A 27148-nucleotide genomic window follows, 5' to 3' on the forward strand; every position below is an offset into this window, starting at 1 on the left:
CCGTATATTTTAGAATGGCCGCCATGGTCATGGTTATCTCAACGAGCAAGAGCCCATGGATCATAAATTAGAGGTATTCAATTTTTCTTTTTTCTTTCAACAATGTATTTTAATTTTTTCTACGTTAAAATTTGCTTTGATATAATACTTTCATTCCTACTCTTTGGTTTCAACAAGTTTTGTCAAATTTTGCTGATAAGAAAAAAGGTTTTGTCAAAATATTTAATTATAAGAAAATAGTCATGTAAATAAATATATTACTTCAATTCCCTTTTATTTCAAAAAAATATTACTTTAATTCCTACTCTTTGGTTTCAACGAGTTTTTTTTTTTTTTTGACAGGAGGTTTCATCGAGTTATGTAATAAGAAAAATTATTTTATTTTATACATTAATTAGGGAGTCAAAGTGGCAACTACTCTACTTACCAGAGGAATCAAGCAACTGTACTTTTTTATTTTTGGAACGTAAAGGAGAAAATAATAATAAAAAAGAAGCTAAGCACCCAAAAATTGCATTCTCATGACATAAGCTAAAAGAAGAATAACTACACTTTGTTGCTTTAATTAACGCTTTATGTATTATTATAAGTCTCATTTATTTATTTATATATTTAATTATTAAGATTATATTATAAATATTTATATAATTTATAAAATTTGATGCATTTTAGTTATTAGAATAAAATATGTTTTTTATTTTTATATTTTCATTGAATCTTGCGTCTAGTTCTCGAACTTTCGTACTAAGCAACTTAGTCGTTGGTATTTTTAAAAAGTATGTTTTTAGTCTCTTCTCATAACCTGGAGTTAACAAAAAATACAAAAATCAATGAGTAAGTCCAGAGACTAAAATTCATTCATTTTTTTTTATAAATTTTAAGGGCTAAATTGCATGGCGTGGGAGTTTGAGGACTAAAAATAGGATTCATTGAAAATATAAGTGACTAAAAACTTATTTTACCCTAGTTACTATTATAAGGAGTTTGTTTCTCTTTTTAATGGTAAAATATTTTTCTGTTTGATTGCTATTGTGCCGGTAAGATCAATTTTTTTTTTTAAAATTTGAAACAATTATGTATTTCCTATAATAATAGTTTTACCTATAAAATTATTATAGATTCGTTGGTTATTAAATATTTATTTGTTGCAAGTTAGATATTTAAATAATTAAAGTACAACAAGAAATTTAGTCCTCCTTTGATGCATTCTTGGATCTGTCCATGAGCACCGGCCGGCATCTTTTGTAGTTAAAAAAAAAACCCATAAATGATAAAAAAAAAATACACTATAATTTTTTGTATTAACAAACAAAAAATATCTAAGTATTTGTTAGTATAGCTTTTATATAATGAAAATTAAATTTGAATATAAATATTGTGAGTAATGTCAATATTAACAATGTGAGTATAATAGATCATACTAATAATATGATAAATGATATTAATAAAAAAATTATATATATACTATTATTATATCAAATGCTAGTACGTAAAATACACATAAACCTTCGATCAATGTCCATACTACTAGTTTAATTTTTGTTACACGAAGAATATACTAACGAAGGTAATCCTAAAATGCTTAATAATTTTTATGTGATTACCAAACTAATTTTAAAAGTTAAAACATTTTCCAATTATAAATAAGGAAAATGGCGAGGATTCTCAAATTGAAAAGCTTTATTAGAAATATAATATAAAATTATTTATATATCCTTATCTATTCACATGAGTTTGTATATGAGCATTCAAGATCCTTTTTGAGCCATATTTTGTATTGGGCTAAGATATTGACATTGTGGTCTCATAAGTGTGTTTGAGTAGAAGCATCATCACCCTTACTTTTACTTTTAATTTATTTTTATCTGTTGAATTTGTATAGAATCGCACATATTATATTTTTAACTTAAATTCAACCAAATAACCTAAACTGAAAAGTAAAAACGCATAGACCAAACCAAGTTAGATATACAATTAAATCACTACAATTTAGGGATGAAGATGAAGGTGGCTAGTTACACGGATGGGTGATAAAAATGTTTATGTGTGTATTTTAAAATGTAGATAGTTTAGAATATACTTCCTAAATTATCTATATTTTAATTACCAAACGAAAATCATCATTTTTCAGATACCATTTTCATTAATTGGTTCCACCATGCACGTACTTTTGCTGCTAACGTATCTCGATAGCTTATAATCACAGACTTTTTCTTCCTATTTAGATTATTGTTTTGAGTTTTTGACATTGATACGTGATTCTATTTCTGTCGAGCAATTTTAGTGGTCGTAGTGATGAGTAGCTAGCTAACTGGATAGCCGCCCAACTTTTTCTCTTTGATGATATGATGATAATCTTCTAAGGCTCATAAGCAGAGAAGAAGAATATACTTTTGTTTGTCCCCCATGCTATATCCATGCATAATTGGGAAACTTTTTATCTTAATTTTTCGGTGGCAATCTATTTATCCAACCAATCCATGGCAAATAATAAATTATTGGTACGAATAATATTAGATTTAATTTTTTTAAAATAATATTTTGAGTTTAAATTAATGAAAAAAAATATTATATATATAAAAGAAAGTGTTGGAATTATTTCATCCACTTTCAATATATTTCTGCATAAGAGTCAACAAGTATTCCACTTTTTTTAATCCAAATTACTTCTTAAAATCACCTTATAAGTTATAATGATCCCTTATTTTTAGGAAGCTTTTAGTTGACACATTTACAAAAGAGTACAGTTTGCTTTGTATTTTTAGCTAAGAAAGTGTAATTTTATGTTGAAATTAAAATAGTTATCACCAAATTTTTCGTCTAGTCTAGTGGACTTGATCTCCTAGAATTTCATTAAAGATGGTTAGTTAGATTTTTCGATGGACATTAATCATTAACAAAAAAGATAAATATTTCATACCAATAAAATAATAATAAAAAAATTAAAATAATTATCTTCATTGAGCTTTATTTTAGGAATTTTTTTAACTAGTCTTTTTAGAGATTTTTCTTAACCTCATATCTCTTTTAATTTATTATTTTTATCTTTATTTTAAATTTTAAATTTTAATATATTTTTAAAATAAATCATCAATAGTTAAAAATAATCTATCACAAAATAAATTGTTAATCATAAATCTAACATATAATTTCTATATTCAAAATTAGTTTTTGTTATGAATTTTAATTATGATATAATTTATATAATTAAAAGTATTTATTTATATTATAAATTTTAATTATATGAAATAAAAATATATCATGTGCATTGCATAAAATACTAGTTTATCACTGTCACCTACATATTGAGCGTGTTTAACAAGTCACTTTAAGAGTTTATAATTTAGATTGACTAGCTTAAATTGGTTTGATAGGCTAGTTTATTTTAATAATTTTTAGCTTATTGCATAAGTTATTTTAACTAACTTATAGTTAACAAAATATATAAGCTCCTAGCTTCCTTTTTTTCATTCTTATCCTCATTAATTTACCTTATTATTGTTATTATTATATTAGTGATAGTTTTATAGTATGTGGGCCCCATATACTATTTTAGGAAATATTATTTTAGCTCGTGAGAGAGAAGTCTAAAGTCTAAACAATAACAAACTAATAATTTAAATTTATTAATAAAAAACTAACAAACTAACCATTTATTTTTATCCATAAAAAAAATCACAATATAGAACATAGTTGAAAATAATAAGTATCGATAAATCAATTAATACTTAGACCTACCAAATAGAAGAATTTTCCTTTCTTCCTCCTAAAATATATGCTAATAAAAATGAACAGAACAACAACAACGAGAATAGTAGGAACAACTATGGCGATTATAGTTCGTAATGACTTGTCCTTTTCTGCAAAACCCAGAATATTCTGCTTGATGAGACATTTTAAATATTAAGGATAATAAAATATCAATTATTCTTAAAACTAATTACTGAGAAAAAAAGCCCAACATAATAAGGAAAACTAAGCCAACAAAGAAGAAAATATTCTACGTTTCATAGGTGATTCTTTGAAGTTTATGGATTTCTCATATTAGTAAGGCTAAAATAACTTTAGTCTCTTGTCTAAATGTTTTGTTTTAGTTTGATCAATTAATTGTAAAAAAAAAAATTTTAGTCTCAAAGTTTTTTTTTTTTTTGTTAGAACAATTTATCACACTTGATCAACTAAGTAACCTTACTTGATCTACGTGGTGCCATAGGACAAACTCTCATAAATGTCACTTCATATGGGCATTTACCATGTCATTCTAAATTCATACCAATAGTGTATGAATTGAATGAGAGACTAAATTAAAACAAAAAAAAAGAATGAGAGGCTAAAATTGTATTTTAGTTTATTAGAAATTTAAATACTCATATATACTTGATATGAAATATTTAAACATCAATTCTCACTATCAAACTAATTATTAAATGTTTTTAATCAAAATTTCCAGTCAATTATATTCATCAAACGATGGGAATCCTAAATTCCAATACAGGTGGAAAGATTTTCTTTATATTTCTAGTGAGAGAGAAGTGTAAGTATCATAAGTGATATAATTAATGTAATAAGTAGAGAAAAAAGAAAAATATAAGTGTTAATGGAATGCTTAAAATGTAGAAGCGTCCCCAATCATTAATCTTTAGTCTTTGATAAAAGTTTTGTCTAAACTAATTTTGAGGTGGGGGATGAGTATAGAAAGAGAAAAATAAAAAGAAAGAATATAAAAAGTGAAAGTGAAAAAAAATGAAAAAATATGAAAATTATAAACAACTACGTCTCTACTCCATTTTATGGTGAAATTAGGTGAAGGAAGAGAGATATTGGAAGAAGAAAAATAAGAGAGAAAGAGAAAGTAATAGATATAATAAGTAATGTGTTGAGAAAGTGGAGTTATCAAAATTAACTTGGTCTAGTGGCTTGACAGATGGAGCAATAAAAATAAAGGTCCAAAAAGAACCAGAAGAGGGTATTACTTAATTTACCTTATTATTGGATAATCCGTAATGCTTCCTTGGGAGGCATTAACTTGATCCGTATGCTACTTGCGGATCAAGTTGATCCGTAAATTTTTATTGCGGAATAACTATGTCCTATTGCAGATCAATTAAGTTCTAACCTATCTCTACTGCGGATGACATTCCCTATGCGAATCAACTACATCCCTACAAATTACACTACACAACCAAAAATGGAAGCAAAACGACACAAGAAAAGGGACAATAAGCTTACCTTGACGGTGGAGCACCGCAATGTACGTCCTACCGCAAGAGAAAAACCACCACGATAACGCCGCCAATAATACTCACGAAGAACGGAAGAAGAAGAGGCACTCGCAGTGGCAGAACCAGCACTCAGGGTCGCGGAAGAAGGAGACTAATGGGTTGCGGAAGAAGGAAACTGGCGGAAGAAGAAAAGGCTGGGGCACAAAAGTTTTTAAAAAATACACAGGGGTATTTTGAACTTTTACGATTAAGTGCTGGGTGCACCAGCAATAATGCTGGGTGCACCTAGCATCAGCCTACAGCTTTTTAAAACATGGGACGGGCCAACAAAACAGTAACGCGTAAGAAATTCCAACCAAGCCGTTTTCGACTAGTTGGTCTGTCAGTGCATATTACTCATTCATTACTCATATATAAAAGATATCATTCTCCAAAAGTACATTTGATCAGCATCCAAAAGTAAAGTGATTATCCAAACATAGAACTCATATATAGATATCACCTCTTCATCAAAACATGGTATACCAGTAAATTGGACTGCAAAGAATTTATTATATACCTAACAGTAATATATTTTCAGGGCAGGCTCTCTAATGGACAGGTGATTGCTGTCAAAAGGTTGTCAACAAATTCTGGCCAAGGAGGCATGGAATTTAATAATGAAGTCCTTTTACTGGCCAAGCTTTAGTTTGGAAGGAAAAGAAAAGCTACTTGTTTATGAATTTGTTCCTAATAAAAGCCTTGATTACTTCATATTTGGTAGGTTTAAATATTAGCATAGTTAGTCTTTTGCTCTATCACTTTCGTTCCGGTTCATGAAATAGACCGCCAACTACATTAACATAACTCTAAAATTCATTTGGCTTTGACACATACAGATCCAACAAAGAAAGCACAACTGGATTGGGATAGACAATACAAAATCATTAGAGGTATTGCTCGAGGTATTATTTATCTTCATGAGGATTAACGACTGCACTGTGCATTATACATCATGATCTCAAAGCAAGCAATGTTCCCTTAGACGAAAAGATGATTCCTAAAATACCAGATTTTGGTATATATAGCAAGACTGATTGTTTCATGCCAAACACAAGAAAATACAAGTTGTTGGAACCTAGTAAGTATTAGAATATGCTCTAATGTCATGGGAGCTTAATTTACTAAAAGAGTCTAACGTTTGATTAATTGCTATAATAGTTAAGATCGTTTAAATATAATTTGATGTTTGAGTGATAGCATACATTACTTTAACACTAGTATGAAATTAAAATTAGAACGTTAATATCAATGGATGGATGTAAAATGGAAATAGTGAAAAATTACTACCGTAACGAATCATAACATACTTTTCTAATTAAGCTTGTTCATATTGACATGTAGTGGATATATGGCACCAGAGTGTGTAATGCATGGATAATTTTCAATAAAATCACATGTCTTTAGTTTTGGTGTAATAGTTCTTGAGATTGTAAGTGGCAAAAAAAAAAACATGGTATTCGTCATGGGGAGAATATAGAAGATCTGCTAAACTTTGTAAGTCTTCCTTTTCTGAATACTATTTTGCCCTTCCAATTAAATGTACGAATTAAAAGATTGTGGCCTCCTAAATATTAATGAGGAAAATGGAATTTGGTGATCTACTAATATTTGGTTAATTATTTACAATTGGGCAAATTCTTGCAGGCATGAAGAAGCTGGCAAGAGGGGACAGTTACAGACAGGGACGAATGCATGTGTTGCATAATTGCCTTCACTAATTTTTTTTATTTATATGTGTATATTAAAAAAAATACCCTTATAAAAAATAGGTATTTTTTCTATAAGATAGTATTTTTTAAATATATACAAAATATAAAATAAAAAAAATAAATTGATATTAATTTTACTATTTTATCCTTTTAATTTTTAGATTTAATTATTATTTTGATCCTTTAATTTATTTTTTTAGGTTCAATTTAGTCCCTTTAGTTTTAAAAGGTTAAATTGGGTTCTTTATTTTTTAAAATGTATTCAATTTAATCTCATTTTTCTTCTACTATCTCTAAATGTTTTCAAAAAATGAGACCAAATTTATTCCATTTTAAAAAATAAAGACCTAATTAATTTTTTTTAAAAAAAATAGATTAAATTAAATTTAATATAAATAAATTAAGGGATCAAATTGAAATTTTTAAATATAAAAAGACTAAATTGAACCAAAAAAATTTAAAGGGCCAAAATAATAATCCAAATTTTAATACTCCAACTCTTCTAATAAACATTCAATGGAACACATCATTCATTTACTATTACATTACATTTGAGTGATTTCATCTTAATTTTTAAATAGAGCAAGAAATGAGTTATCAAAGTTTGACATTTAAAATGTTTTTATACAATGTTGTGAAGAATAAAATGTTTAATCACATTAGAGTAGATAAATGGTTGAATACTTATATAAAGATTTCTTTTTGTAATATTGGTACTGAAACAATCACATAATATTTTCAATAAGAATGCATAAAAATTATTTTATAAAAAATTAAATATTTTATAAAAAATTATGATATTTTTTTATAAAAATATTATAAACTATTTCTTGTCTGACCAAAAATTCTAGATCCTTCACTGATTATAAATATTATAGATCCAACATTAAACAATAGTTCACAAAATGAAATGATAAGATGCATCCACACTGGTTTACTCTGTATTCAAGAAAATCTAGCCAACAGACCAACCATGGCTAACGTTGCACTCATGCTAAATAGGTGTTCTATCACTCTACCAGTGCCTACAAAACCTGCTTTTCTTATGGATAGTGCAACTACAAGCCTTCCAAACATGTCATGGGAAGTTAATCAGGGACAACAAGATCGAATCAATCCACAACTAAATCAGCTCACGACTCAGTAAGCGAGGCTTCAATTTCTGAGCTATACCCTCGCTAGATTCTGATCATAGCTAGGGGGATATATGCATTTGCATCAATGTTATTAATACTAAGTTTTATTGAATTTTATCCATGCAGAGTATCGTACTTAAATAGACCATAGAACTTATTTGTTTTAGCTAATACACAAACATGTAATATAAATGAAAGTTGTATTGGTCTTAAAGTGTATGGTTTGGTTATTATGCTATCAGTGCTGCTTTGTGTTGCTTCCATATCTACAACAAAAAGCACCCTCAATGGAAATAAATATTGCTTTTATTGGCAGTAACTATGGCCATAAAATGTTTTACTATTAAGTAGATATTGGTTGGCGTGGACGTGGGTGGTGGATCTTCAGCTTGTTGCAAGTATTAATGAAGAAATAGAATTTGGTGATCTACTAATATTTCATTATTTGCTATTGTGCAAATTCTTGATGGCATGGAGAAACTGGCAAGAGGGACAGTTACAAATATTATAGATCCATCCAAGGTCAGCTCAAGGGTAGATAACTAAATCTCAAGCTTTAGGTCCATTTACAGAAAAAATTATTTGCTATTTGTTTTTATAAAGCAAAGAGGCCTCATATGTGTTGGCAACAAATTCATGTATGCTGGCAAAAGAACTTACTATATAATTATCACATTTAAAATAAAATGTTTGTCTTAATTTTTGCTTTAGGTCTTACTTTATGTTGGATCGGCCCTGAATTCATCATTAAACTGTAGTTCACAGAAAGAAATGATAACATGCATCCATATTGGTTTAATCTGTGTTCAAGAAAATCTAGCCAACAGACCAATCATGGCTAACGTTGCACTCATGCTAAATAGTTGTTCTCTCTCACACTAGTGCCTACAAAACCTGCATTTTTTATGGACAATGCAACTAGAAGCCTTCCAAAAATATCATGGGAAGTTCATTCAGCGGCAACAACAGCACACAAGTCGGCAAATTAACGAGGCTTCAATTAGTGAGAAGGGTGATATATACGTTCATTTATCATCAATATTTTAATAAAATGTTTTAGAACTTGTGATTTGTCCGTGCAAAGTCTTGTACTTAAATAGACCATAGAACCTATTTGTTTCAGCTAAAGATAAGAACATGTAATATACTAAAGTTCTATAGGTCTTAATGTGTATGGTTTGGTTTATTATGCTATCTATCAGTGCTGCTTGGTTCTCTGTCCATACTCATGTAATTCTGATGTTCAAAATATGGTCTCTCATGCATATTGCATTTATTTTGTGTAACCTTGTTTAACACTATAAAGTAATTTGTTTACTGGAAACCACTTTCTTACACCATTTTAGTCGCCTGAACTATAAATCAGTGCTTAAACTCTAGTATTTGATAGCTTAAATGACAAGAATTGTCATCAGTAACAATTGGAAAAAAAAGAAGTAATCTCTTTGAGTAGAAGTAATACCTTAACAATCATGGCTTGAAATTTAATTTCTCTATAACTTAATGATATTGAATTTTACAATTTCATGTCAATTGGTTATTATATTAAACATTATGTTTAATGATAAAATGATTCAACATAACGTATTGCAGGACATAATATTTTACAAATTCAGAAATTAAATTGTGATTGATTTATACATTTTAAAGACCAAAATAATTATTTATTCTAAATTTTAATAGTTTTTTAAAATATTAATAATTAAAAATAATCTTATATTACAATTTAAATTATTGAATGTAAGCTAAAATATAATTATAAATTAAAAGTACTCATTACCAAAAAAATTATATTAAAAATAGTGATTTATTATAATTTTCCATTATATAAAAACAATTATTTATTTAGCGGGGGCTAAAATATTAATTTAAAAAAAAATCCCTTTTTCTTAGGCGCTTGTAAATGGCTGGTCCCAAAAGTGGCGACAACAGACATAGGGTTCTAAAGTGAAAGCATTAGCATAACTGAGAAGGCAAGAGAGGAAGGAGTGAGTAGTAGATCCAATCGTGTGCGGCAATGCCTCACCGTAACAACCCTGCGCCTCTCCCCCTTGTCGTCACCCTAAACTGCGTCGAGGACTGTTCCCTCGAATTCGAATCCCTCGCCGGCGTCGCCACCGTCGAACATGTTCCCCTCAGCCGCCTCTCCGACGGCAAGATCGAGTCCGCCGCCGCCGTGCTCCTCCACTCCCTCGCCTACCTCCCCCGCGCCGCCCAGCGCCGCCTCCGCTCCTACCACCTCATCCTCTGCCTTGGGTCCGCCGACCGCGCCGTCGACTCCGCCCTCGCCGCTGACCTCGGCCTCCGCCTCGTCCACGTCGACACCTCGCGCGCCGAGGAGATCGCGGACACTGTCATGGCGCTCTTCCTCGGCCTCCTACGCCGCACGCACCTCCTCTCCCGCCACGCGCTCTCCGCCTCCGGCTGGCTCGGCTCCGTTCAGCCGCTCTGCCGCGGCATGCGCCGCTGCCGCGGCCTCGTTCTCGGCATCGTCGGAATCTCCTCTTCCGCTAGGTCCTTGGCCACTCGCAGCTTGGCCTTCAAAATGAGCGTGCTGTATTTCGATGCTCGCGCGGTACCTTCTTCTTGTTCTTCTTCGATCAGTTTGTTTAATTGATTGAAAAACCTTTTTCCGTTGAAATTTTAAGTAGTAATTGAGGTTTCTATGCTTTAATTTTGTGATTAGCATGCCAATTGTTTGCGAGACTTGGTGATTAAAAAAATGTCATCATTGTAGCATTATTGCATGATTCTGAAGGATTTTTTTTTTTAATTTTGTGGAATTGCAACTGGTGTTTAACAGTTTGGATTTCATGATTAGCATGTGTAGTAACGGTATTGCAACCGTATTGAAGTATAACAAGAAACCAGACAAAAAAGTAGAATTACTATAATAGAAATGCTATTTGGTATGAAATCACTTATACGGGAAAATGCTATTTCTTAATTTTGAGGAGATACAGGTCCAGCTTTTGTTAAGGGGGTTGGGGGATCGAGCCTTCATATTTCCTCAAACAATCATGCAATGTTATCTTTATTTTGGGTTTTTTTTTTTGTGCCTTAAGGTTTCTGTTTCCCTAACGACCGTGCACAAGCGTGCACGTACACAATCAATTGACTACCAGTAGCTTAAGTGAAAGGGGATTACAGAATATAAGGCCTGGTTGTTCTATTTTTCTACTTCTGAATGTGTATTTCATAATCTGCTCTTTGATTTCCATTATTCTTTTGTTTCTTTGGAACATACTAATCCCAAACAGCTGACTGGATACTATATTTTTGGCTAATTTTGTCTTCAACCTTGCACTCACAGGAAAAAGGAAAAGTAAAGTTCCCTCCTGCAGCACGAAGAATGGATACTCTTAATGATTTACTAGCTGCAAGTGATCTTATATCACTACATTGTGCTTTAACAAATGAAACAATGCAGATTATTAATGCTGAATGTCTTCAACATGTAAAACCTGGTATTTACTTGTTCATATGTTATATATTTCTTTGATTCTGTTAGTTATTTGTGGTTTGAATTATCTTCACAAATTCATAATGTTTCTAATGTTTTCATAGGAGCTTTTATTGTAAATACGGGCAGTAGTCAACTTTTGGATGATTGTGCTGTAAAGCAGCTCTTGATTGATGGAACCTTAGCTGGATGTGCTTTGGATGGGGCAGAAGGGCCTCAATGGATGGAAGCATGGGTACGGTAAATTTAGGTTTTGAATTCTTTAATTTACAAGGTATGATGCAGGCATTCACAAATGTCTAAACTACTGATTCATTCACAACTTATTGTTCCTTTCCCTTCTTACTAGAACTCAAATGTTTCAGAGGAAGTTTTACTTCTGTCAGAAGAACAAAACTATCCTCAAGGGTCCAACCATTTCTTTTTTCTAAAAAATGGGGAGATGGCCAATTTTAAGCAGGACATGCATGGTCTTAAGTACATGTTTGCAGTTGTTATCCATGTATTTGTGTGTGAAATAATCAAACTCCTCATAGTAAACAACACTATCTGTGGTGGATACAGTGAGTGAAAGAAACAGTGTTAGAGATATTTATAAAAGTCCAATCCACTAATCCAGATCATAATGGAAGATTCCCTTGTTTTCATTCACAAGGGTAATAGAAAAACTAAGATGGAAAACAAAAAAAAAGGAATTGACCATTTGAGTATTCCAAATCACATGAAAAAATGACAGAATTAGGGGAATATAAATTGATCGATATATGTTGAATAGAGTGATTAAATAATCATCTTTTATACAACCAAATATGGGCATCATCTGTTACAGATGAAAGAAAATCAATTAAATAGTAGGAAACTTGTCAGTATAGGAATCAATGTCTAATGAATTCAATAGTTTTGTCATAATTCTCAGCATAACTGGAAAAGAAAAAGCATCCTAATGAAATTTGTTTCTCCAAGAAAAAAAGGGGATATGGTGAAATTGGAAACAATAGATGGCACTGTGGCCACCTGGAAAAAAATTGAAAAAAAATTATGGTAATTTGTTGAAATAACGAGACTAGACCAACTAGTTTGACAGTTGAACCAAGAACTGTTTCCTTGACTTGTTCAGTATAGCCTTTCAAATTGGTAGCTTGAAAATCAATTATTCAAGAAATTTGATAATGTGAATTTGGTAATGCATTACCGTTTACCATTTAATTTGGATGGTAAGGACTCCACTTTTTATCCAAATATAAAAAGGTGGTTGGAGAATATGGTAGGGGTTTGAAGCCTCCTACTTATCATGAGGTGAGGGTTTCTCTTTTGAAGAAAGCAATTGATAACATCCAAAAATGTCTAGAGAAATATGAGTAAATGGAAGTAATGGGGTTGTGCTTTGATGTGATGGTCAGATAGATGGGAAAGGGAGGCCACCTATAAATCTTCTTGTTAATAGTGCAAGTGGGACTGTTTTCTTGAATTCTATTGATACTAATGATATAATAAAGGATGTCAAGCAAATGTTTGAGTTATTGGACAGCTTGGTGGAGGTATTGTGGAAGCAAGGAAAATGTTAGAGGACAAGAGAACTAAATTATTTTTGTCCCCTTGTGCTGCTCACTACCTTAATTTTAGTCCTTAAGGACATTGGAGGGCTCCTGGTTTTCTATACTATCATTGCAAATGCAAAGAAAATCACAATTTAAATATATAGGCATACATGGGTCCTTAATTTGTATAGAAAGCATTCCTAGGGAATGGATTTAGCAAGACCAGTTGTGACAAGTTTGCAACTTAATATTATGCATTTATTTGCATTATACAATAAAAGAATGCTCTTATATCTATGTTTGCTTTAGAGGAATGGGCTTCTAGTTGTAGAATAGTAAAAGCAATGCTAAGCAAGTGATAAACCTAGTCTTGAGTGATGATAGATGATAGAGCTTCAAATGGGTTACAGGGTCAGAAGGAATTTGGGCATATTTAGAGAGTTGATCTGCCTCAACAAAAATCACATCAACATCTCATTCATTGTCTTTTGCTTCATAGATGCTGATATTCCTTCCTTTTTATGTAGCATCTTGGATACCAACTTCAAATTATTCTTGATTATTTGCCTCTTCTTTATCTAAAAGCTTCAAAGATATCTCTCTAACTTCATCATGAATAGATGTGCAAGCACTAACATTCTCCTTTATTCTAGCAAAGTGATGCTTCATCCTTGCAATACCACACCTATAAGTATGTGAAAAATACTTAACTAAAAGCCTATATGGAGGAACACTCATAGTGGCTCCATGTGATATCAATGTCCTTTTTTTTCTCTGTCTGATCCAATGCACCCACTAAAAAAAAATTCAACAGCAACCAAGAGCAGAAGACATGAGAAGAGATATGGAAAGGGACCCGCAGGGGGGACCAGAACTGAGTAAAGGAAGGCATTAATGGAGAGGACACCGAGCACCAAAAGCAATGGTAGAGTCAGAAAGTTGAACATGTCCAAGAGTCTGAAGGTGAAGAGTAGGGACCACCAACCCTAGGGTTTCATACTTTAATATTCTGACTTCAGATCATAATAGGAAAGGACTTTGCCACTTTTCCTCCATTTTTATAAAAAAATTGCAAAAAGAAAATTTGGTGGTTTTACTGTCAATGATTGATAGCTATGGCCTTTGCACAAACCTACCTGATTAGAAAGATAAGGCGCCTTTTCCACGATAATGGGATGCACACATTAGTAATCTATGACAATCGTAGTAAACAGGCTGTGGCATATTGACAGATGTAATGCAATTATTGTTTTGTTGATCCTAAAATGGGGTTTTTCTCAGAACTGGCTATTGTGACCCTACCTATTTTTTGTGCATGATCCATTGCACAAGAGTCACATGTTAAGGCTCCAATTATCAATTCTTCCAATACAGAAGTGATTTGCACAATTTAGCAGACGATTCAAGGTAAAAAATGAGTCCCGTTATAACCTTTCATATCAAGTCAGGATACGAATCATACAATTCATGCGATTCTAACCACACTGAAAATGATAATCAGGGTGAAAGGTTTCTTTACTAAAGTTTTACAAGCCCACATATGTTTAAACTTGTCTTCAGGCCATCTCATCCAGTAGACTTGGGGTATGTTTGTATTCACATTAGATTTCCGTTGAACGCAAAAGCTACATTTCCTTCCAGTCATGTTCACTTCCTAGGAGAGTGGAAAATTGTCTTGGAAAGTGTGAATTGGGAAATGTAACGCATTCCCAAACACACACTGCTTTGGAATATGATTATTCTTTATCAAAGCAATAATGGGGTGGATGGAAAAGCTGTATTTTCAAAATAAAATAGGTTTTGCAAAAGTTTGTTGACTTGATGGAATTTACTTTTATATTTTTCACTCATAATCATATATATATTAGATTACGTCTGTCAGTCTACAACAATGATAGTTTTAATAGATAGATTATACTAACATACTTTGTGTGTGTCTGCGTCAGGTGAAGGAGATGCCTAACGTGTTGATACTTCCTCGAAGTGCAGATTACAGTGAAGAGGTTTGGATGGAAATAAGGGAGAAAGCTATATCTATATTGCAAACATTCTTCATTGATGGAATTATACCAAAGAATGCCATGTCAGATGTGGAAGAAGAGAGTGAGGTTGACAATGAAAGCGAACAATCTGATCAGCAATACAACGGAAATGCTCTCCAGATTATTGTTAGAGAGCAAACAGATGATGTTCATGTAAGTCCTGACAATTCCCAAAAGAAAATAAGTACTCAAATGAAAGAGTCTTCGTCCCAGCATCAGGTTTCAAGTTTGTCTCAGAGTACCTCTGCTAGATCTGAAGGAAGGCGCAGCAGGTCAGGTAAAAAGGCCAAAAAAAGGCATACCCGTCACAAGTCCCAACAAAAACATGAAGATCCTTCTGCACTGGAGAAAGAAGGCACATCTCAGAGAGATGATACTGCTATGAGTGGCACTGACCAAGCTTTGAGCTCTAGCTCTGAAGACTCAAGAAATAGAAAAACTCCAATAGAATCTATGCAAGAACCCACTGGTGCTCAAGTCATAAAGTCAAGTCTGAGACTTAGTGGAAACTGTACTGAACTATTGAAAGATGGATATATTATTGCTCTGTATGCAAGAGACTGTTCTGCACTTCATGTCTCAAGGCAAAGGGTTAAAGGTGGAGGTTGGATCATGGATTCCATGTCAAATGTGTCAAAAAGAGACCCTGCTGCACAGTTCCTCATCATCTTCAGAAGCAAGGTTCGTCTCAAAGGAACTTTGCATTATCCAAGGCACTTAATATTATTATATGCCAGCATGTGCTTCAAAATAGTAGTTTAGAATGGTGTAACATGTATTTTTAACTCACGGGTGATGCAAATTAGCTGATATTTGAATGTTAATACATTTGCTTCAGGACACAATTGGATTGCGATCCCTTGCTGCTGGTGGAAAATTATTGCAGGTAAGTGTATTATAATGCTCGGAGTTTATCAATTTTATCATAGATTTCCTCTAGAATTGATTATTATCATATATGCTGATTCTTTTGCATGCTGTATTTCTATTTTTGAGTGGTGTATTTTCAATGAAAGTTAAATATTTAGATATATGACTAACTCTACTATGTTATATTACCCTGCAAACACAAGGCCCTTAATTTGGTTATAAACTGTCATTTTGCAGATCAATAGAAGAATGGAGTTTGTATTTGCTAGTCATAGTTTTGATGTTTGGGAGAACTGGACTCTAGAAGGTTCCTTACAGGAATGCAGACTGGTGAACTGTAGAAACCCATCAGTAAGTTCTCTTTGTTATCTTTATGTAATTCTGTTGCAATCTATCTATATTTGATACATATATGAGATTTAGATGGTTCCTCTGCAATCTGGTAACTAGTTGCAAAACATTTTAGTTTAGTTGGCTGCATGTGGCGTTGGTTGAGGTTTTCCATAATGGGTTATAACATATAATTTTCCAGCACTATATTTCCTAATTTTCCTCAAAGCATATAAGGAACATATGTCGGAGAGATGTAGAAGATTGCTTTTAAGGGCTCGTTTTGTTTCTTCGTTTGTCCTTTTGGTTGTCTTGATCTTTGATTGACCTGAAGAATTTTACATAGATAGTTTATCCACTGTCTAGGTTTTTCCTGTGAACAGAAGTTATGTCCTTACAAAGCATTATATTCTGATAAACTATGAAGTTCTTTCATCAGTTTACCTGAGCAAGTCATCTCCCTGATGCATTACACTACACATACCTTAATTTGTGTTGCTTCATTGTTATATTATATTCACATGTTTGTCAGATAGCTATAACAATATATAAGTTGATAATTTAGTTTGTAAAATTTCTGCAAACTGATTGGTTGATCTCTGCGTTTCCTCCTATTGACACAAACAATAGGCTGTTTTGGATGTACGCGTTGAGATTTTGGCAACTGTAGGCGAAGATGGAGTTACTCGTTGGCTTGAATAGAGTGATTGTAGGTCTGTAATACTCAAAAGGGAGGAGCTTGTAAATTTCTCCAGTCCCGTGACTTAATGATCTTTCAAATGTCTCTTTGTGAAAGATTGGAATGTATTCATAGTGTAGAGCATAATTTTTTATTTTTCATTTATGATTTATTGAGGAACTTTAGTGAGATTTCATTGGAGTGATGAACTTGGCCCTCGTGTGATGATATTTTGGCTTTGCCCTGTTGCAGTTTGACCTGTAACTGTAACCCCTATTATCAAGCTTCTGAAAATCGCAAGTATTGAAGCAAGGTAGTGATTGACCCAGTCTAATGGTTTAACTGTTTCTTTTTATATTATAATTATAATATTATTTATAATTCAATATTATTAATTCTCACAAATGTTTTTTATTTTATTTTATTTTTAAAAAATTAGCATGTTATTCTATAAATAAATTTAACTTGATACAAATTATATCAATTGAACATAAAATCGAAGACACTAGTTCAGGAAATGAAAATAGAAAATATTAATTGAAAAGGAAAATAAATACATTAAAACTATTACAAATATTTAATGTTTACTTTTTAAAATAGTTTTAAGTATTTAAGATTATGTTAAATGCTTTTTTTTATCAGTATAGTAATTTTATTTATTTTATTTTTCTTCATTTTGTTTGTCATCTTAACGGCAAATCCAGTGGATTACTGGACCAGTTTCTCATTCCTAGTATTGTATTCATTTTCCATCCATGACTGCTTGAGAACTATAAGGAATGATTGTCCGGTCTATATATAATTGTATATATTGCTAGTTTTCTTGCCAACATTTCCTTAATTAATTTTTATTATGCGTTAGTTTCCACGCTCTACTCTCTAAGACTCTAACCTATCAATATCATGGTCAGTTGCCATCACTCAACCTACCTTGACTCAAATTTTTCTTGATTTTAATTAGTGAATGAGTCGCTTGTTTATGGGTAATTGTATACGTATCGGATGGCGAAGTGATAACAAAAGGAGAATGTGATACGTTCATGTTTTTTATGCAGAATTGGAAGGCTATATATCCTATCGTATTTGTTTTTAACCCAATTATCCCTTAGGTTATCTTCTAAACTAATGAACGTGACAAAATAAATACAAAGAGTACCCTCATTGTATTTTATTAACTAACCAAACAATTGATTAAAATATGATACGATAATTGATCATATTTCATCTTTTTATCTTAACCACTAAATAAGTCCTACCATTAATTGTATATGAATTATTTGTTGGGTTGTCACCTTTCATCATTTTAAATTATGAATTTAAATATTTAATTTTGATACATTAGTATAAATATTTTTATATTATCAAACAATTAAAAAATCACATAAAATGTCACTTTTAAAGTAATTATTATATTATTTTTTTTACTATAAATCACTTTGAGCTATCTAGTAAAGAGAAATGTTACCATCAAGTACCTTTAAACACACTATCAGCTAAAAATTATTGAAAACCTTAAAATTTGTGAGTCTCACTTCAGATTTAATAATTCTTCTTATTAATTTATAGTTTTTAATAAATTTTAACTAATACTCCCTCCAGTCCTATATATTGGTCACTTTCAATCGAATCATCAAGATAAAAAAGGGAAGTTAAGCTATTAAATATGTCTAAAAATAAAACAAGTTTCTAATTATACCATAACATAATTATATATCCAACTAATTCCATTAATAACTAATTAAGTGTTTAGCCTAAATTATCATCTCACATTCTCTCTCTTTCAAGACATTATTAATATTCACCCATTACTCTACTATCATCATCAATGGATATGGACCAATAACAACCTTCAATCTCAATATTTCTCTTTCCTAATAATGAAATGTTGAAAATAGTATAAATGACAGAATTGAAAAATCATTATTAATAGGTTAGTTGATGACTTATAAATAGGACTAAGCAAGGTTATTAGACTCACGATTCTACTTAGACTCGTGGGGAGTTTCATAAACTTGACTCGTAGAATTAAATCGTAAACTCATAAGAGTTTACTCAAATAAAAATTAATATTAATATTGCTATATATAAAATCATAAGTAAATATTTCAACCCTAAAATAAATGAAAATAATCAAATTCTTAGTGCATGTACAACAGAATGGTATGAGAATGCTTAAGCATATTCATAACCAAATTATGTGCCAACATACAAAATCATCAACACAAAAAGGTTTAAGCATAACGCTGCAACAAAGAAATTTAATAACCTTTTCAGTGAAACAATTACACATATCTTTTTCTAATTTCTAAATTGTCTTTGCTTTTGAGATCTTCTTCCTGATTTGCCTTCTGGTAATCTAGTACTTCATCTTTATAAAAAAAATAGCAATACACCGCAAAGTGTTGTGCTCTGCCATCCAAAGTGAACACATTATATTAAAGTTCTTACACAGGTAAAATCATCATATAAAAACATAGGAAATAAAAATAGTTTGCACATAACTGAATGAAATCATTCAGCAATAAATAATATTCAGGGATATTAGATCTATAGTTGTAGAAATCATATAGAATTGGAGTAGAAAGCCCCAAATACAAGAACTAGAAAAAGAAAAAAAAATAGAAATCAGGGTTATAATTCTTTAGTACCAAAACAAAGATCAAAATCGAAAAAGTAAATTTAAGAATGACAACTTCTATTCCTTTCAAAGCTAAGAGAACAAGCCCTTACCAGAAGATAAGATCCAAATGTACTGCCAAGCACAAATAGAATTCCTCCAACCCGCATTAGTAATATGGTAGAGGTAATGACTGGTTGAACCTGTATTTAACATTTTAATGAGAAATGTATATAGAAGTAAAAATTAACTCCATTCCAAAAAATGTATAATTTGAGAAAAGATGGTCTTACGTTAATATCTAGTATTGCTACCCCCAGCTTGGAGGATAAATTTCTCCTCACAACAGTGAGCTTGGGAATCAACTCCTTTGCAATGGGTCCACCACTGTGAAAAGGGGAAAACACTTGAAAAATAAGCAGTTGCAGACTTCATCAGTAAAAAGGGAAAAAACATTTGACAAAAATCAAAAAGGGAAAAAAAATGAAAACACAAAAACGACGTCATTTTGAGTTTTCTTTAAACCCGCGGATTGAGGGTAGACTCGCGAGTCTATCCAAACTCGCCGAGTCTGTGCTAACTCAGACAAGTCTACTCCATTTTCAATTCTGCTTCCGATTTAATTCGCTAAGGCTTAATGAAATCGTAAAATCGTGCGATTCTATAATTTAAAACGCGAGTTTGATAACCATGGGACCAAGTATTTTTTCTAGAATATGACTAATAGGACCGGAGAAAGTAACAAATAATGTGTAAGGAGTGTGATAGAAAATATATTGCTAATTAACACTCATTTTCAAAAGATAATTCCCTTGGACATTAATATAACAAGATTGTCTTACAAATCAAAGTTATATGAAAAGTTAAAATGACTTGAACCACAAAAAAGATGTGTAGTTAAGTAGTTTATCCTTTTGTTTACCATAACTAACACACATATCACAAATAAATTATAAAGAAATTATCTTGGTCTGATTTTTAATAGATTTTTGTACTCATTATTGACATTATTAACTTGGCAAAACTTTCTTTATTTAGACGATATAGACAGTCATTGTTTGACGTTGACATAGAGCATGTTATTCTAAACTGAAAAGCAGGTAAATGCCAACTTTTAGGTCCTCCACAAAATCAATGCTGCTAATCCCCCTTGAATTTTGACCTAAGTTTCATCAGCTTCTATTATGATCCCTCCCTCGTGCCAAACCCAAATCCCCGCCCCCCTCTCCTCCTCAGAGGAGAAAAAGGGACAAACAAACACGGATTCATGTTCAATGTGGGTGATACATCATTTTCATAAACCTTGCATTTTATTCTATGATTTCGAAAAGATATTTTGAGTTTAGTGATGTTTAAGATACTATCTAGTTAGTGACATCTTTTCCTAGTACATGAATTGTTTACATCTTTATTCTGCATCCAGTGGGTCAAATTACTTGAGAAAAATATTTCAATGGTAAGATAATTAAAATAAATGAAAAGTTTCAAATGAGGTCCAAATAAGGTACTATATCCATAATTTACATTCTATCTTGTACATTTTGAAATATATACCTCACATTATAATTCTTATTTATTTTCTTATTCGTTTCTTCATCGTTATTTTTATATTTAACTATATTTATGTTTTTCATGCGTATATTTTATAAAAGTCAAAGATATCTAGTTCAGGTGATTAAATAAAGTGTGTGACATATTATAAATACTTTGACATTGTCTTTGATTTCTACAGATAAAAAAAATTATATAAAGGCTTTAGAAATAGGTAAATCATAAAAAAATATAAACTTAGCAATTATCTAATAAAATATTAGTTTAATTGATGAAAGATTACTTTATTGATATAAAAAATAAGTTGAAACAAAAAATGTAGATATTTATTTTTTTTAAATGTTCAATTAATGGAATGTTATTTTATTAACATATTATGAATATCTTATTGTGTTTAATAATGATTAAATATCCTCTTTCTGATCCAGGGAAGAGGGATGGTGATTGGATGAAGGGGAAGGGTGATATTTTGCTAGTTCGCAGTATCAAATTCAAACTGCACCTTAAACATGATGTATCCCTAACTCTACCATTCAAGATCGAGTTATGTGAGAGGTACAAACAGTTTTTATTATATATATATCCTCACTTTTCACTGTAAAAATGATTAGTCGAATTTTTCATACAAAGCTGCATTGAAAACAAAAAATGCATATTACATAAGGTTTTAAAATCCATCACTAACCGTTTGCGACGAATTGTGTTTGTCATAAATTAACTTATTGACGGATTTGACCATCACTAATTTCCATTTTCTAGTAGTGTGTTAAGGTTTTAAAAACAGTTTCCAATCATTATTTCGGTCACAGCGTTATTTTTTTGGAATCTTTGTGAATAATTACATTGACTATATTTGTCTATAATTCTCTATAATATTAAGGATTAAAACAAATTTAGAGTCACAATCACAATTTAAATTCTTGTTATGTGATATCAACTATAAAGTGAAACATGTTGAAAACTCCAAAAGTAGACACTACTCTTTGTCCATATTGTTTTACGTTTAAGAATTTGGCATAAAAATTTAGAAATATATCATTATTATTTTAGATTTTATACAAATTATTATATTTTTATCTTTTATATTTATTAGACTCCCTTTCATTTTCATTTTTTTTTTTATTTTTCACTCCATAGAAAGATATAAATATAAAAAAAAATTATTTCATTGATATTATAAAATGACAAAAAAACAGAATAAATAAATGTTGTTGAAACATCAAACAAAATGGTATGGACCATGGAAGAAGTGTTAAGCTTTTTTAAAATTACCAACATCAAATAAATTAGTTCAAACGTTATTTTCTCAGAAAGAATAACAAAACAACCCACTCACTGTTGCCACAGTCTTACCATGTGAATTGTGGAAAAATGAATTTAAAATCACTGCCTCTCGTTCCCACTCAAACTTAGCTAAGCTACCAAAAGCACAACACAAACAAGAGAACAATAGTTAGAGGCTGTTGAAGAGATACATACATAGTGTTAGTGTTATTTATGTTATGGTGTCCCTCAACCCAAACCCACCTCAAACTTTTCACTTCTTCGACCCCTTCCACATGGAGGATCAGAGTAAGAAGGTTCGAAAACCTTACACCATTACCAAGTCCAGAGAGAATTGGACTGACCAAGAGCATGACAAGTTTCTTGAAGCTCTTCACTTGTATGTGTTTTGTTTTTTCTTTTTGCTCTTCAATTTATGATCAATTCATTTTGTTGAAGTTACTATTTGCTCTTAAGTTTTAATTTATGATAAAATTTCAGACTTGTTTGGGTGTTTGTGTTTTGTTGATCATGATGGGTGAATTTTGGGTTCTGAATTATGCAAGGTTTTGTGTTTGTGATTTTTGCTGCGGTGGAGACCCTTTTGGTTTTGGGTTGTGCTTTGGGTTTCTTTTTCAACATGGGGGTCTAAAAATCTTTTCTTTTTTGTTGTTTGTATGTTTGTGCCTATGGTTTTCACTTTGTGTTTCTCTCTCCTGACTGATTTCAGATTCGAACGTGACTGGAAGAAGATTGAAGCATTTGTAGGTTCAAAAACAGTTATTAGGTAATTTTATACCAGTAAGAAGTGAGCGTGAAAATTGACAATTAGACATTTATTGGTTATTTCACATTTTTCTATTCCTATATTGGGCAGTTAGGGAACTTACTCAGTTTTAATGTCTTTAATTAATACAGGGCTCTAAGATTATTCCAAGAAATGATAAATGCTAGCAACACACTCTTTGAATACAGTCTTTTTTGTTGGTTGAAATTTATAAAGTTTTATTAGTCTCACATCTTATTTAACGAACATCTCTCATTATATTATGATTTTCAATAAATTCAAACTAATAATAAAGACTAAAGAGTGTATGTTGCTAGCATTCCTCCTCCAGAATTTTTCTGTTAAAGGTCCACCATAGTTGGTAGGTAATTATGTTTTTTAAGTATATTGGTAAAGAGTTCGATTTCTAATCCTGTGTATGAATAAAGGTTTATTAAGAGAACCTATACCCACTTTAGTGAATTTTCCACCTTAAAAGGTTTAGTATCTGGCTGTTGGTTGGGGATATATACCTTTGATGTGCACAAATACACACAAAAAACAGGGGGATCTCTTAAAATGAGTAAAGGTTGACATGATAGTTTCCTTCAAAAAATGCCAGTTGTGAAACCCCAAACCTGAGTTCCACATGATGATGAATTGATGACATTAAATTCTACACATAACATTATGTTTTTGGCTTTAATTAAACATCAACCATTATTACAATACTAATATAATTTTTTCTCCACCAAATCAATACTTATTTATTCTTTTTATTTTTTTTAAGTGAAACACAACTTATACTTGCCGTGTTTTTCTATACGATCCTAGTGGCAGGGGGTGGGATGTTCATAATTTTGTAGTAAAATATAGTGTAGCTTTTCTTTTTCTTAATATATTTGATCCTTCTATACAAAACTTCAGAATTGATTGTTTGCTCCCCTTCCACTTTTTGGCAGATAAGGAGTCATGCACAGAAATATTTCATGAAAATTCAGAAGAATGGCACAAGTGAACATGTACCTCCCCCTCGTCCAAAGAGAAAAGCTGCTCATCCATACCCACAAAAGGCTTCTAAAAATTGTTAGTGTTGCTAACTTCATTTCAGGTATCTGTGACCTTAGTCAATTTATGAATAACTCTTCTATTTTTTGCATTTTATCAGCTCCTACTATATCCCAAGTTGCACGGCCATTCCAATCTTCATCTGCTTTATCTGAATCATCAAACATTTATAGGCCAGATTCATCATCTGTGCTTAGAACTCCAGTTAGCAGTGTACCATTACCATCTTGGGGTTATAATGTTGCACCACCGATCGGTCTTCCTAGGTCTTCATCTGCCTTTTTTTTTTTTAACTTCAATTATGTATTTACCTTTCTGTATTTGTTCTATGACGAATTTAGATATGTGGAAATTTCTGTTCATATGAATTTTCATTTTTATGGTTAGATGATATGGTGGTAGTGATTCAACAAGCCAATCCTTTCAGTTACTGCTATAGCAGTAGTAATGAGAGCACTCCTAGGGGTTGGCCAAGTAGCAAAGAGAGTGATCAAGGAAAGTCAATTATAGGTAAGAATGCTTTCTTGGGTCAAATTTTAATTTGATACAACCTGAAATTGACTGAAAAGCGTGAATAGTAAACAGATGATTTGTACTTGGATTATGACAAACTTTTACTCAAGTAAGAGTTGATTTAGGGCTAACTACTAAGGAGTTGGAACATTGCCCTCAGAATTCAGCTCATGCATTTTGATGTATTTAATGAGTAAAAAGTATTAAATGCAACACCTACAAACCTTATAAAAATTAAGCGTATTATAATCATTGCTCCATTCTGAGTTTACTGCATGGGTAAGCCGCACATTCAAATATGTGATGTCAATCTTTGAAACATTAATACTATAGTAATTATTATTATTATTCACTTACTATTGTTCAAGTCATTCTTTATCTTCTATAAAGAGAAATGCTTAGTACTATTAAATTCATCATTATGTGTAGCATGCAAGATGTCCGATGTTTCCACTGTTGATCATCTGTTTTATTAGCATTCGTTATTCTTTTCATGCTTCTCTTGACAAATTCATCTGTTCTATTAAACAGTAATGCCAGATTTTGCACAAGTCTATAGATTCATTGGAAGTGTATTTGATCCAAATGCGACTAATCATCTACAGACACTGAAACAGATGAACCCAATAAATGTGAAAACTGTAAGTGACCGCAACATTATTTTCTATGGCTCCATATCATTCTCTCCCTGTTTTTTTATGGTGACTTGGTGAGTGTCCAAGGTTTGAGCTATCAGACTATACTTGATAGGGAAGTCTAGTGTTTATGGCTTAAATTAATAGGCCAATGTAGGGGATTTATATTTTTCTTTTCTGTTGCAGGTATTGCTATCGATGAGAAACCTCTCCACCAATTTGAGGAGTCCTGAATTTGAGAATGAGGTAAGTTTTTTTCCTAAAATAATGCATCTCTTCTCTTGGTATTTTGTTGACAAACATAATTATTTATTGCATTTGGATGCCTTTTTCATCTTTTGATCTTCTACTTGATTTTATTATACATTATGATGCTTGTTATGAGATGATATTTTCAATTGTATGTTTATGTTAATGCAATCAAAATATTGATTTTGCAATCTTGGTATTTTGTTATTGGTAACTGCATAGAGTGTAAGACTTAGTTCTGGGACTACAGAATTTTTTTCTCTTAACATTTCTTATGAAAGTGTTTATGATGCCGAATTGAACTTCGATTTTTTTTATATTGCATGCTTTTCTTTGCGCAAAAAAAAAAGTTCAATTATGTTGTTTATATATTTGCCTATAGTTTTAGTGTTGAATGTCAACTACGCTACATTATTCAAGTTTGTCAATAATAAAATAAGCGCTTTCAAACTCATTTCTGGTATTGTATATTGTATCTGATTAACAATCTGAAATTCATTTATAGCTGCCACTTTGCACTTTCCTCAGCATATAATGGATATTATTCCGTTAAGAGAACAATTCCTTGGCACATGCATATGGAAAAGTAAGGAAAAGGTAGTCGGTCAGCCAATTAAATGTCACATGAATTACTTTGTGTTTAATCAATGGATCTTACTTGAAGCAGTATTCGTTGTCCTATCATTTTGCTGAATAAAATCTTGGCTTATTCCATTTGACTTTCCATAATATAACATCATAATATATACTCAATGATTCACTTTTCACCAAACATTCGGAATTAATGCAGAGAAGGTTGCTGTCGTTGTACAATGCTAACTTGGAGAAGGGAAAATCTGGTAGTCATCATCGCAACCAACCCCTCAGTGACAGATCAGAGAGTGCTGTCTTATATGCTTAAGGTGTTACCAATGGTTTCTCAAGAACATAGATTTTAAATATCTTCCAAAAACACAATAAGCTTTCCTCTCAGCAACCACTAACTCCAAATGGTGAAATATGGGGCACAAGAGGGGTAGGATTACAGATTTTACAAACAGTTTGTAGGGTGCAGATGTTTACGTGTATGTAATTTACTGTCATTTAGGCTTATGTGTGTATCTTATAAAGATGGTTGTCATAGAAATGCAGGATAATGAGTCCAGAGTCCTGTTAAGTATCCTGGAGGCTGTACTGTGCAGAATATTGAGAGCTTCTGTCTGTAATGCTGTGATCCTTTTTTTCTACAATTTAGTATACATGAGCGGTGCTTCCAGTGTTGTATATATAAACCAAAACCAATAAAGAGCATATATAAATTGTGCTAATTTCATGCATGCACACGCACTAAATTGGGTGAGACAATTGTTACAATAGTTTTAAAAAAGAGAAGGGGGTATCAAGATATGAAAATGATGTGAATTAACTGTACTTAAAATGTGCACCTAAATTAATCTCATCCACATATTTTTCATT

The 27148-nt window shown here is 31.5% G+C and overlaps 2 protein-coding genes across 4 annotated transcripts; both read left to right on the plus strand.

Moving 5' to 3' along the window:
* Positions 1 to 10013: 10013 nt before the first annotated feature.
* On the plus strand, positions 10014 to 17365 carry LOC114425192 (C-terminal binding protein AN-like). The gene is made up of 7 exons (XM_028391999.1): positions 10014 to 10684; positions 11423 to 11576; positions 11677 to 11807; positions 15057 to 15833; positions 15991 to 16038; positions 16260 to 16373; positions 16983 to 17365. Exons 1-7 carry the CDS (start codon positions 10127 to 10129, stop codon positions 17052 to 17054), a joined length of 1854 nt encoding a protein of 617 aa, XP_028247800.1. The 5' UTR covers positions 10014 to 10126; the 3' UTR covers positions 17055 to 17365.
* Positions 17366 to 22571: 5206 nt separating this feature from the next.
* LOC114367233 (protein REVEILLE 5-like) lies at positions 22572 to 27009 on the plus strand. Of its 3 annotated transcripts, XR_003657139.1 has the most exons (9): positions 22573 to 22862; positions 23193 to 23249; positions 24191 to 24314; positions 24397 to 24562; positions 24684 to 24806; positions 25341 to 25450; positions 25631 to 25690; positions 26199 to 26290; positions 26484 to 27009. XR_003657139.1 is itself a non-coding variant. In XM_028324379.1 (8 exons), the coding sequence occupies exons 3-8, from the start codon at positions 24234 to 24236 to the stop codon at positions 26510 to 26512; spliced, it is 564 nt and encodes a 187-aa protein (XP_028180180.1). In that variant the 5' UTR covers positions 22572 to 22862; positions 23193 to 23249; positions 24191 to 24233; the 3' UTR covers positions 26513 to 26595. The 3 variants fall into 3 exon arrangements, 2 of the variants coding, with proteins under 2 accessions (XP_028180180.1, XP_028180179.1); XM_028324379.1 differs by lacking the exon at positions 26199 to 26290 and having other exon boundaries at positions 22572 to 22862; positions 26489 to 26595; XM_028324378.1 differs by lacking the exon at positions 26199 to 26290 and having other exon boundaries at positions 22575 to 22862.
* Positions 27010 to 27148: the final 139 nt, after the last annotated feature.

Source organism: Glycine soja, chromosome 9, assembly GCF_004193775.1.
Source record: "Glycine soja cultivar W05 chromosome 9, ASM419377v2, whole genome shotgun sequence".
NCBI lineage: Eukaryota > Viridiplantae > Streptophyta > Magnoliopsida > Fabales > Fabaceae > Glycine > Glycine soja.